The sequence below is a fragment of the Hemibagrus wyckioides genome, linkage group LG06, assembly GCF_019097595.1.
Source record: "Hemibagrus wyckioides isolate EC202008001 linkage group LG06, SWU_Hwy_1.0, whole genome shotgun sequence".
Classification (NCBI taxonomy): Eukaryota; Metazoa; Chordata; class Actinopteri; order Siluriformes; family Bagridae; genus Hemibagrus; species Hemibagrus wyckioides.
In genome coordinates this window covers 44,685,023-44,700,022 of record NC_080715.1, presented here as the reverse complement: position 1 = coordinate 44,700,022, position 15,000 = coordinate 44,685,023, and the positions used below count along the sequence as shown (strand labels likewise).

Genomic DNA, 15,000 nt, shown 5'->3' with positions numbered 1-15,000 from the left:
CAGAAACACACACACACACACACACACACACACAGAAACACACACACACACACACACACAGAAACACACACACAGACACACACACACACACACAGAAACACACACACACACACACACAGAAACACACACACACACACACACACACAGAAACACACACACACACACACACACACAGAAACACACACACACACACACAGAAACACACACACACACACACAGAAACACACACACACACACACAGAAACACACACACACACACACACAGAAACACACACACACACACAGAAACACACACACACACACACACACACAGAAACACACACACACACACACACAGAAACACACACACACACACACACAGAAACACACACACACACACACAGAAACACACACACACACACACAGAAACACACACACACACACAGAAACACAGACTTATTTTGAAGTCATAATGAGAACATAAAGCCGGAGACTGACAGGTGGCTTCCTGTTCTGTTAATAGTGTTATTAAAGCAGGCAACACGGTGACCACAGAAATCACTTCCTGTTAGATGGTGGTTTTACTGGCAAGCAACAAACTTCCACTAGCACACGCTAATACACACTGATACACGCTAATACACACTGATACACGCTAATACACACTGATACACGCTAATACACACTGATACAGGCTAATACACGCTAATACACACTGATACACGCTAATACACACTGATACACGCTAATACACACTGATACACGCTAATACACACTGATACACGCTAATACACACTGATACACGCTAATACACACTGATACACGCTAATACACACTGATACAGGCTAATACACACTGATACACGCTAATACACACTGATACACGCTAATACACACTGATACACGCTAATACACACTGATACACGCTAATACACGCTAATACACACTGATACACGCTAATACACACTGATACACGCTAATACACACTGATACACGCTAATACACACTGATACAGGCTAATACACGCTAATACACACTGATACACGCTGATACACGCTAATACATGCTGATACACGCTAATACACACTGATACACGCTGATACACGCTAATACACGCTAATACACACTGATACACGCTGATACACGCTAATACACGCTGATACACGCTAATACACACTGATACAGGCTAATACACGCTAATACACACTGATACACACTGATACACGCTAATACACACTGATACACGCTAATACACACTGATACACGCTAATACACACTGATACAGGCTAATACACGCTAATACACACTGATACACGCTGATACACGCTAATACATGCTGATACACGCTAATACACACTGATACACGCTGATACACGCTAATACACGCTAATACACACTGATACACGCTGATACACGCTAATACACGCTGATACACGCTAATACACACTGATACAGGCTAATACACGCTAATACACACTGATACACGCTGATACGCTAATACATGCTGATACACGCTAATACACACTGATACACGCTAATACACGCTGATACACGCTAATACACGCTAATACACACTGATACACGCTGATACACGCTAATACACGCTGATACACGCTAATACACACTGATACACGCTAATACACGCTAATACACACTGATACACGCTGATACACGCTAATACACACTGATACACACTGATACACGCTAATACACGCTGATACACGCTAATACACACTGATACACGCTGATACACACTGATACACACTGATACACACTAATACACACTGATACACGCTAATACACACTGATGCATACTGATACACGCTAATACACACTGATACACGCTGATACACGCTGATACACACTGATGCATACTGATACACGCTGATACACACTGATACACACTGATACACACTAATACACACTGATACACGCTAATACACACTGATGCATACTGATACACGCTGATACACACTGATACACGCTGATACACGCTGATACACACTGATACACGCTGATACACACTGATACACGCTGATACACGCTGATACACACTAATACACACTAATACACACTGATACACGCTGATACACGCTGATACACGCTGATACACGCTGATACACACTAATACACACTGATACACGCTAATACACACTGATGCATACTGATACACGCTGATACACGCTGATACACACTGATACACGCTAATACACACTGATACACGCTAATACACACTGATACACGCTAATACACACTGATACACGCTAATACACACTGATACACGCTGATACACACTGATACACGCTGATACACACTAATACACACTGATACACGCTGATACACGCTAATACACGCTGATACACGCTGATACACGCTGATACACGCTGATACACGCTGATACACACTGATACACGCTAATACACGCTGATACACGCTGATACACGCTGATACACGCTAATACACACTGATACACGCTGATACACGCTAATACAGACTGATACACACTGATACAGGCTAATACACACTGATACACGCTAATACACACTGATACACGCTGATACACGCTAATACACACTGATACACACTGATACACGCTAATACACACTGATACACGCTAATACACGCTGATACACACTGATACACGCTAATACACGCTGATACACACTGATACAGGCTAATACACACTGATACAGGCTAATACACACTGATACACACTGATACACGCTAATACACACTGATACACACTGATACAGGCTAATACACACTGATACACACTGATACACGCTGATACACACTGATACAGGCTAATACACACTGATACACACTGATACACGCTAATACACACTGATACACACTGATACACGCTAATACACACTGATACACGCTAATACACACTGATGCATACTGATACACGCTGATACACACTGATACACGCTGATACACACTGATACACGCTAATACACACTGATGCATACTGATACACGCTGATACACACTGATACACACTGATACACGCTGATACACGCTGATACACGCTAATACACACTGATACACACTGATACACGCTAATACACACTGATACACACTGATACACGCTAATACACACTGATACACACTGATACACGCTAATACACACTGATACACGCTAATACACACTGATGCATACTGATACACGCTGATACACACTGATACACGCTGATACACACTGATACACGCTAATACACACTGATGCATACTGATACACGCTGATACACGCTGATACACACTGATACACGCTGATACACGCTGATACACGCTAATACACGCTGATACACACTAATACACACTGATACACGCTAATACACACTGATGCATACTGATACACGCTGATACACACTGATACACACTGATACACGCTGATACACGCTGATACACGCTGATACACGCTAATACACGCTGATACACACTAATACACACTGATACACGCTAATACACACTGATGCATACTGATACACGCTGATACACACTGATACACGCTGATACACACTGATACACGCTAATACACACTGATACACGCTAATACACACTGATACACGCTAATACACACTGATACACGCTGATACACACTGATACACGCTGATACACACTAATACACACTGATACACGCTAATACACGCTGATACACGCTGATACACACTGATACATGCTAATACACGCTGATACACGCTGATACGCTGATACACGCTAATACACACTGATACACGCTGATACACGCTAATACACACTGATACACACTGATACAGGCTAATACACACTGATACACGCTGATACACGCTAATACACGCTGATACACACTGATACACGCTAATACACGCTGATACACACTGATACAGGCTAATACACACTGATACAGGCTAATACACACTGATACACACTGATACACACTGATACACACTGATACACACTGATACAGGCTAATACACACTGATACACGCTGATACACACTGATACACGCTGATACACACTGATACAGGCTAATACACACTGATACACACTGATACACGCTAATACACACTGATACACACTGATACACGCTAATACACACTGATACACGCTGATACACGCTAATACACACTGATACACGCTAATACACACTGATACACTCTGATACACGCTAATACACACTGATACACGCTAATACACACTGATACACTCTGATACACGCTAATACACACTGATACACGCTAATACACACTGATACACGCTAATACACACTGATACACGCTGATACACACTGATACACGCTGATACACGCTGATACACGCTAATACACACTGATACACGCTAATACACGCTAATACACACTGATACACGCTAATACACACTGATACACGCTAATACACACTGATACACACTGATACACGCTAATACACACTGATACACGCTAATACACACTGATACACGCTGATACACACTGATACACGCTAATACACACTGATACATGCTAATACACACTGATACACGCTGATACACGCTAATACACACTGATACACGCTAATACACACTGATACACACTGATACACGCTAATACACACTGATACACACTGATACACGCTAATACACACTGATACACGCTGATACACGCTAATACACACTGATACACGCTAATACACACTGATACACTCTGATACACGCTAATACACACTGATACACGCTAATACACACTGATACACGCTAATACACACTGATACACTCTGATACACGCTAATACACACTGATACACGCTGATACACACTGATACACGCTGATACACACTGATACACGCTAATACACGCTGATACACACTGATACACGCTAATACACACTGATACACGCTAATACACACTGATACACACTAATACACACTGATACACGCTAATACACACTGATACACGCTAATACACACTGATACAGGCTAATACACACTGATACACGCTAATACACACTGATACAGGCTAATACACACTGATACACGCTAATACACACTGATACACGCTAATACACGCTGATACACACTGATACACGCTAATACACACTGATACAGGCTAATACACACTGATACACGCTGATACACGCTGGTACACGCTGATACACGCTAATACACGCTAATACACACTGATACACTCTGATACACGCTGATACACACTGATACACGCTGCACGCTACACACACACTCCACCTATTACACGCTACACAACGCTAATACACACTGATACACACTAATACACGCTAATACACACTGATACACACTGATACACACTGATACACACTGATACACGTTAATACACACTAATACACGCTAATACACACTGATACACACTGATACACACTGATACACGCTAATACACACTGATACACACTGATACACGCTAATACACACTAATACACGCTAATACACACTGATACACACTGATACACACTGATACACACTGCAGCTACACAACACACTCCACCTGCAGCTACACAACACACTCCACCTGCCGCTACACAACACACTCCACCTGCCGCTACACAACACAGTCCACCTGCAGCTACACAACACACTCCACCTGCCGCTACACAACACAGTCCACCTGCAGCTACACAACACACTCCACCTGCAGCTACACAACACACTCCACCTGCAGCTACACAACACACTCCACCTGCAGCTACACAACACACTCCACCTGCCGCTACACAACACACTCCACCTGCAGCTACACAACACACTCCACCTGCAGCTACACAACACACTCCACCTGCAGCTACACAACACACTCCACCTGCAGCTACACAACACTCTCCACCTGCAGCTACACAACACACTCCACCTGCAGCTACACAACACACTCCACCTGCAGCTACACAACACACTCCACCTGCCGCTACACAACACACTCCACCTGCAGCTACACAACACACTCCACCTGCAGCTACACAACACACTCCACCTGCAGCTACACAACACACTCCACCTGCAGCTACACAACACACTCCACCTGCCGCTACACAACACACTCCACCTGCAGCTACACAACACACTCCACCTGCCGCTACACAACATAGTCCACCTGCAGCTACACAACACAGTCCACCTGCAGCTACACAACACACTCCACCTGCCGCTACAGAACACACTCCACCTGCCGCTACAGAACACACTCCACCTGCCGCTACACAACACACTCCACCTGCCGCTACAGAACACACTCCACCTGCCGCTACAGAACACACTCCACCTGCCGCTACAGAACACACTCCACCTGCCGCTACACAACACACTCCACCTGCAGCTACACAACACACTCCACCTGCAGCTACACAACACAGTCCACCTGCAGCTACACAACACACTCCACCTGCCGCTACACAACACACTCCACCTGCAGCTACACAACACACTCCACCTGCCGCTACACAACACACTCCACCTGCCGCTACACAACACAGTCCACCTGCAGCTACACAACACACTCCACCTGCAGCTACACAACACACTCCACCTGCAGCTACACAACACACTCCACCTGCAGCTACACAACACACTCCACCTGCCGCTACACAACACACTCCACCTGCAGCTACACAACACACTCCACCTGCCGCTACACAACACACTCCACCTGCCGCTACACAACACACTCCACCTGCAGCTACACAACACAGTCCACCTGCAGTTACACAACACACTCCACCTGCCGCTACACAACACACTCCACCTGCCGCTACACAACACACTCCACCTGCAGCTACACAACACACTCCACCTGCAGCTACACAACACTCTCCACCTGCAGCTACACAACACAGTCCACCTGCAGTTACACAACACACTCCACCTGCCGCTACACAACACACTCCACCTGCAGCTACACAACACACTCCACCTGCCGCTACACAACACAGTCCACCTGCCGCTACACAACACACTCCACCTGCAGCTACACAACACACTCCACCTGCAGCTACACAACACTCTCCACCTGCAGCTACACAACACAGTCCACCTGCAGTTACACAACACACTCCACCTGCCGCTACACAACACACTCCACCTGCCGCTACACAACACACTCCACCTGCTGCTACACAACACACTCCACCTGCCGCTACACAACACACTCCACCTGCAGCTACACAACACTCTCCACCTGCAGCTACACAACACAGTCCACCTGCAGTTACACAACACACTCCACCTGCAGTTACACAACACACTCCACCTGCCGCTACACAACACACTCCACCTGCAGCTACACAACACACTCCACCTGCCGCTACACAACACACTCCACCTGCAGCTACACAACACACTCCACCTGCCGCTACACAACACAGTCCACCTGCAGTTACACAACACACTCCACCTGCAGCTACACAACACACTCCACCTGCCGCTACACAACACACTCCACCTGCCGCTACACTACACACTCCACCTGCCGCTACACAACACACTCCACCTGCAGCTACACAACACACTCCACCTGCAGCTACACAACACACTCCACCTGCAGCTACACAACACACTCCACCTGCAGCTACACAACACACTCCACCTGCAGCTACACAACACACTCCACCTGCAGCTACACAACACACTCCACCTGCTGCTACAGTATCTCTAATCTGATGTTTAAATGAGAATTTTTAATATAGAATTTTAACCTAAAATGAAACCTAAATCCCTTTTTTCTTGTGCCAGAGTTTCTTTGAGGGTCAGTCGGCTTCGTGGGATGTGGCCAAGAAAGAGCAGAACCGGACCAAAAATCGCTATGGCAACATCATCGCATGTGAGTTTCTGAGCTGTGAAGAAAGCATTAAACTGATCAGTGGTGAAGGATCTCAGGAGCTTTTCATTCTCAAAGCCTTTCAGTGCATTTGGTTAATGATGGAATGATTCCAGAACAGGGGGAAAACAGAAAGAAAAAAAATAAGAGGAATATTTTGTATGATGGATATTTCTTGAGTTAGTTTGTAAATCCATCCAATCAGTTAAAAAAATATATATAATAATAATAATAATAATAATAATTTCATAGAGTTGTGGTGATAGTAAAGTTTCTTTATTACTTTATTCTTTTTTTTGTGTGTTTATTTACTGATTAATCCACTAATATAGAAAAGGAATATTTATTTATGTATTTATTTTGTTTATTTATTAATTAATTAATTTATTTGATGTAGTTATTTGTCTAGTAATAAAGACAAATTAGAAAAATACTAGTAGAGTAATTAAAAGAAAAAACAAAAATCATATCTATCTGTCTGATAAACTAACCAGATTTTTTTTTTTTTACACAAACATTAAAGGCTCATCTATCTAATCTGATCTAATCTAATCTAATCTAATCTAATCTAATGTAATCTAATGTAATCTAATGTAATCTACCCGACTGTGTCTTGTGTACGTTTCCTGCCCGTGTCCAGACGATCATTCTCGAGTGATCCTGCAGCCGGTGGAAGATGACCCCTCGTCCGACTACATCAACGCCAACTACATAGACGTAAGTGGCGCTGTGTGTCCCTCCTCCTCCTCTTCCTCCTCCTCCCTTGGCGAAGGTGTGAGAAACAGCTCTCCCTCTCTCGTATGTCAGCATGCGTTCCTTCTCCAGATTTATACACGATTCTTACCGTTTTCTTTCTCTTGCCTTCGGTGGAGGTGCTGCTAGAGACTCACTGACTCATCTGTTGTGCTCTCTCTCACTCTTACGCTCTTGATTTTGGGCCCTAGATTTGGCTGTACAGGGATGTAAGTAATTTTTCATTTCCTGTAGGACACACACACACACACACACACACACACACACACACACACAGCCGCATCCCCCTTTAATGCTTCTGTATCATCTGCATGGTGACTGCATGGCCTTTTTTCCTCTCTACAGCACACACACTTCTCTCTGCCTCTCTCCTTCTCTATCTGTCTTTCTGTCTCTTTCTATCTCCCTCCTTCTCTATCTGTCTCTCTCTTTCTATCTCTCTCCTTCTCTATCTGTCTCTCTCTTTCTGTCTCTCTCCTTCTCTATCTGTCTCTTTCCTTCCCTCTCTCCTTCATCATGCCTTTGTGTTTCATTGTTTTCTCCATCACACCATCACACACTCATTTGTCATGGTTATTTTGTTGCTCCTCCTGTTTTGCTGTTGATTTGGAGAGGTGCGAGTCGACTGGTCAGAGTTAAGGCTGAGGACATGTGGAGGGTCACACGTTAGCGTCCAGATAGACATCATGACTTGTACACATACCCGCTGGCACTGTAACGATATTAAAACATCGATATGTCGCCTTTGATTAACGCTAACATTAAAATGTTAATTAACAAATATTAAGCTAAACCTAGTTAGCTGTTGAAGACACTACACAGTGTATCACTAGATGAACGTGGGATATTAAACAGCATGTGATCTCTCGCTAGATAATCAATCACCCTTCAGTGACATTAAACATTCATTACTATCTAATTCAAACTCATTTTTGCAATTAAAGATATAAAAATAAAACTTGTAAACAAGAAAATTAATGTTAGCTAACTAATAAAAATAATACAGGACAGCTATACTATATAGCCAAAAGTTTAGGGACCCCCCTCCAAATCACTGAGTTCAGGGTTTTTTTTCTCAGGGGTTGGTATGAAGCTGAAGCATTAAGAGTTCCTTTCACTGGACCTAAGGGGCCGAGTCCAACCCCTGAATTCAATACGGTGTCCCAAAACCTTTGCCAATATAATGTATATTAGCTAGCTGTATTTAGGTACAATTTGTTTTTTAGAACTTTACCCACACCCACTTCCAGACTAACTTCCGCCTCCTCTGTGTTGTGATTGGTCGCCTCTCTGAACCAATCATGAGCAAGTCGGCTGTGAAGAAACGCTTGACTTTAATAGAACTGCTGTGCGCTTTAACCCTCGCTGTGATAAACATCACCCGAAAACAGTCGAGGGGAAAAATGATCAACTTTTTATTACATTCCAAGCGACAGTTATTAAACTTTTAGTTAACGTGATAGTGAAATAAAATGTAGAAAACTGTGTGAAACTGGTGGAAATGATGGTATATGTAATCATTAAACCGTACAGTAAACTTTTGATTATCGTTTAAAGTGACATTTACAAAAATCACATTTTAACCAAAAGCTACTTTTTACTGATGAGACAGCAGTGTTGCTGATCTGCTAGCGTTTGGAGTTTAGCAGTAATTTATCGCTGTAAATAAAGTAGCTGACTGCACAGCAGCCGTAAGCGCAAGTTAAATCGGAAGAGGCTCGGTAATAATTTAATTATCGCACAGCGGTTCGTCGTCTTCACTTTATTTTTTCTGATGAATGTGCAGCAGGAACGACTGCAGGAACCACTTAGAGTTACAGTAATAATAGAATTCTGAATTAAACGATGTAAAAAAGCAGACTAATTGATGCCGAGTGCTGCTGATGTGCTGTTTTTGTGGAAGGCTGCAGATTAAAAAGCCGTTGCTCAAATCTCCTGGTGTGTGTGTGTGTGTGTGTGTGTGTTTGTTTCACAGGGCTACCAGCGGCCGAGTCACTACATCGCGACGCAAGGTGTGTCCAGCTTCCCATGTTCTCATAATTAAATGTTTTATTTTAATAAAGAGTCGTTTAGGAGAATGAATCAGTATCAGATGTTCAGATGTTGGTGATTCACTTCATCTACAAATCAGGAATTAGTCTCCATAAACAAATGAAGTTATTTATATCTGTCTGGTTTTTTTTCTACACTGAACGGATCAGGTGTTTTACTTTTTGTCGTGTTAGAGTTTGACTCACTGATTCGTTTTGTTCATGAAGAACTGAGAAAACGTTTTTATTTTAAATAATTATTTTAAACTTTGCCTTCCTCAGGTCCTGTCCACGAGACGGTGTACGATTTCTGGAGGATGATCTGGCAGGAGCAGTCGGCGTGTATCGTCATGGTAACCAACCTGGTGGAGGTGGGACGGGTATGTTGTTCTATTGCCTGCTGCGGAATGATGGAGGCCATGTTGTTTTTATTTTTTAATGTGTTTTTAGTGTTGTGTTTACGTTTACATGTTTGTGTGATGTGACGGCCTCCAACCCGCCACAACCCTTTGAAGAGAAATGGAAGCTGTTCTTGTGGGCTTCAGATCCACTGTTTTAAAAACACACCCTATTCCCTAGATAGGAAGCCTACATAGTGCACTAATTTAGGAGTTCAGTCAATTGGGCCAAGGCCATTTTATTCGTAATTTCCAACATGAGGAACTTCTCAAAGGGTTAACGCGTGCCTGCGACTGCATGATTACGCTCATGATGTGTGGGGACCGTGGTTGCTATGGTTACATAATGCTCACATACGATCTTTAAATCCGTATCCAGATGTTCTACAGTAACATGGATCATCACAGCTGGCGATAAACTGATACGATCATTAGCTTGACGGGTAGCAACCATGGAACCTGCTTAGCAACCAGCACGGTCAACATGTTAGCATTTAGCATGTGAGCATGCGAATGCTAAACCGTGTTGTGACTTAAATGTTGACTTGTTTACTTTGTGTTGTATCACCAGAGTGAATAAACACCGAGTGATTGATTATTTCCCTCCATCAGCATGTCCCCAAGTCATTTTCTTCCTCTTACACCACAGCACTTGTTTTTTTAAACAGCACCTCTTACTTTGTATCCATTTATAGTTGTATTTATTCTTAAAAGGAAACAAGTCACTTCCTGATCTCACTTACATCATAGCAGCTTTAAACACTCAGAAGCCCAGTCCATAGCCTCTCTATTTAATAAGGGGAAAAAACTCTGTCCTGAAGATTTTCCATCAAAAGCTTTACCTCTGGAACTGGAGACTCCTTCCATACACGTCACAGAAAACGTCACGGCAGAGCGTCCGGGTGTATGAGCTGTTACTATGGAAACGATAACAAATCAGAGTGAGTGCAGCTCTGCAGAGAATTAAATCACCAGCTTCTGGCCAATCAGAGCGCAGGATTCCTCAGTGCCGTGGTGTAAGCTGTGATCTACAGGAAGTGCAGCAGTGACGGTGTGTGTGATGAAGTTTTTATTGTTTTTATCTTTGACCCGCGTGTTTCCACCTCAGGTGAAGTGTTATAAGTACTGGCCCGACGACGCAGAGGTGTACGGAGACTTTAAGGTGACGTTTGTGGAGGTGGAGCCGCTGGCCGAGTACGTAGTGCGCACCTTCACTCTGGAGCGGGTGAGTGACAATTATTTAATCATTTAAATCGTTTGTTTATTTATTTATTTATCAAATAATGTGAGAAATAGGATAAAATTAATAAATATATGTAACCCAAAGTATATATTATATTTACAATAATATAATATTTTATTTATAATTCATTATTTATATTATTGAATATTTAATGCATATTAACCTTTAATTTTTTATTTGTATTTTTATATATCTATACATAATCCTGTTAATTTTTTACACCAGTTACAGCCTTGTGTTTGTTCTTATTGTTTTATTTAAGTGAAGAATTATTACTTTTTTTTTTACAGCCTCCATGTTTCTTTACATGCATCTTTTTTTATCCAGCTTTGTTCTTCATATAAGACGTCATTTGTCTTCAGTAATGTTTGTGTGAAATCTGAGTGCTGCTTTATAAACAGTTATTTAGATCAAGTCATTAAACACTGCTTTCATTCATTCATTAAGAGATAAAGTTAATCATGACGTGTATAGAAGCATCCTGTGCCTCAGTGCGTGTGTGTGTGTGTGTGTGTGTGTGTGTGTGTGTGTGCTTTAACGCTCACTCCTTCCCTACAGAGGGGTTTTAATGAAGTGCGTGAGGTCAAGCAGTTCCACTTCACCGGCTGGCCAGATCACGGAGTTCCGTATCACGCTACAGGACTGCTGTCCTTCATCCGCCGCGTCAAAATGTCCAACCCTCCAACTGCAGGACCCATCGTAGTGCACTGCAGGTACACACACACACACACACACACACACACACACAATGTATTATGGGAAATCAGCACCCACTGGGGGTTCTTCAGTCTGGCACTTCCTGTTGCAATGTCATGTGTGCTGGAGAGATATTCTCTAAAACAGAGTGTGTGTTTGGGGGTGTGTGTGTGTGTGTGTGTGTGTGTACACACTCCTGCTGCAGAACGGCAATGCACACAAACCCACATCCTGTGCCTCACACACACACACACACACACACACACAAGGATAAAGTACAGTGTATTGTTTGTACATACAATCAAGTCTTTTGTTTTGTCTTTTGTTTATTTTAAATACGAAAAAATAAGAAGAATTATGATTAAATGTGTTTTAATTTCTTTACCAAAACAATAAACATACAGCCAATTTTATTTTATTTTTTTTATTTTATTATTGTTTTTTTATTTATATTTACTATAAATTTAAATTTGATTATCAGTCTGTTGATGATTTTTTTTAAGTCCCTTCTTTACATTTTTTATTTTTATAATAATTATTTACATTTAAGAAAAGACTAATGGTGCCATTATTTTAAATAATTCCATCAGTTTCAGTGATTGTTGTAGTGATGTGTTGTCACTTCCTGTTTGTCAGTGCGGGGGCGGGGCGTACAGGATGCTACATTGTGATTGACATCATGCTGGACATGGCGGAGCGCGAGGGCGTAGTGGACATTTACAACTGTGTTAAAGCGCTCCGCTCTCGACGCATCAACATGGTGCAGACTGAGGTGTGTATGTTCACACACACACACACACACACACACACACACACAGTACTGTGACTCTAAACTCACATTCAGTTCATACATCTGTCTGACACGTATGTGCGTGTGTGTATTTGTGTGTGTATTTGTGTGTGTATGCATGTGTGTCGCACTCAGGAGCAGTACATCTTCATCCATGACGCCATCTTGGAGGCGTGTCTGTGTGGCGACACTGCAATCCCAGTGTGTGAGTTTAAAGCTGCGTATTACGACATGATCCGCATCGACTCACAGAGTAACTCCTCCCACCTCAAAGACGAGTTCCAGGTAACACACACACACACACCTGACTGTATTTTCTGGAAAACATTGCTCTGTGTGTATTTGAGTAAAACCTCCTAATTATAGACACTTTAATATAACTGACTCTGTCTGTGTGTGTGTGTGTGTGTGTGATCAGACGCTGAACTCAGTGACCCCTCAGCCCCAGCCTGAGGACTGCAGCATCGCTCTCCTGCCCCGGAACCACGAGAAGAACCGCTTCATGTCCAACCTCCCACCTGACCGCTGTCTGCCCTTCCTCATCACCATCGACGGAGAGAGCAGCAACTACATCAACGCTGCACTCATGGATGTAAGCACCATCTCTCTCTCTCTCTCTCTCTCTCTCTCTCCATTTCTACTACATCAACGCTGCACTCATGGACGTAAACACCGTCTCTCTCTTTCTCTCCATTTCTACCACATTAAAGCTACACTCATGGGTGGAAGGTGGAACTCCATCTCTCCGTCTCTCTATCCATCCTCCATCTGTCTCCATTTCTACATCACCACCCACTTGCTCTCTCACTCTGCCTCCATGAACAACATACTTGCATCAGTCTTCTTTTCCCCTCTCTCTCTCTCTCTCTCTCTCTCTCTCTCTCTCTCTCTCTCGCCTCTTCACATTTTCCTCACACTAAAGCTCCACACCTCCTCCCAGTGTTTCCCTGTCTCTTACTGCTCCTTATAAAAAACAGTGTTTCTATCAGTTCAGTCATTTCTCTCTCTCTCTCTCTCTCTCTCTCTCTCTCTCTCTCCATTATACTTGAAAGGCTTGAGACAAATCCAGCTCGTTTTTTTTTCTAAATTCCTGTTCTGCTTTATGTAACAAACATGTAACCCCACGATCAGAGTCAGTGTAAAATCAGAGATTCAGTCCATTTAACTCTCCAATCATTTCCTGTAACGCTGACGCAGACATCAGGAGTGTACCAGGTAACGTCCCGCCTTTACCTCTAACTGCCTCTCAGACTGGATTTGTTCTATGGCCGCTTTCCATCAGCATGCACATGTGCGCGCACACACACACACACACACACACAC

At 43.1% G+C, this 15,000-nt stretch overlaps 1 protein-coding gene across 6 annotated transcripts in view; it reads left to right on the top strand.

The window, feature by feature from the left end:
- The window catches only part of ptprk (protein tyrosine phosphatase receptor type K), a 185,983-nt gene that overhangs the window by 159,433 nt on the left and 11,550 nt on the right, over positions 1-15,000 (top strand). For 5 of the 6 annotated variants that reach the window (XM_058391221.1, XM_058391222.1, XM_058391219.1 and 2 more), the window contains 9 exons: positions 7,683-7,770; positions 8,408-8,484; positions 10,496-10,532; positions 10,833-10,930; positions 12,057-12,173; positions 12,750-12,904; positions 13,524-13,659; positions 13,813-13,962; positions 14,096-14,269. In XM_058391221.1, the coding sequence (XP_058247204.1) occupies positions 7,683-7,770; positions 8,408-8,484; positions 10,496-10,532; positions 10,833-10,930; positions 12,057-12,173; positions 12,750-12,904; positions 13,524-13,659; positions 13,813-13,962; positions 14,096-14,269 (1,032 nt within the window). The remainder of the gene's footprint in view (positions 1-7,682; positions 7,771-8,407; positions 8,485-10,495; positions 10,533-10,832; positions 10,931-12,056; positions 12,174-12,749; positions 12,905-13,523; positions 13,660-13,812; positions 13,963-14,095; positions 14,270-15,000) is intronic. The other variant, XM_058391220.1, reaches the window with a different exon arrangement.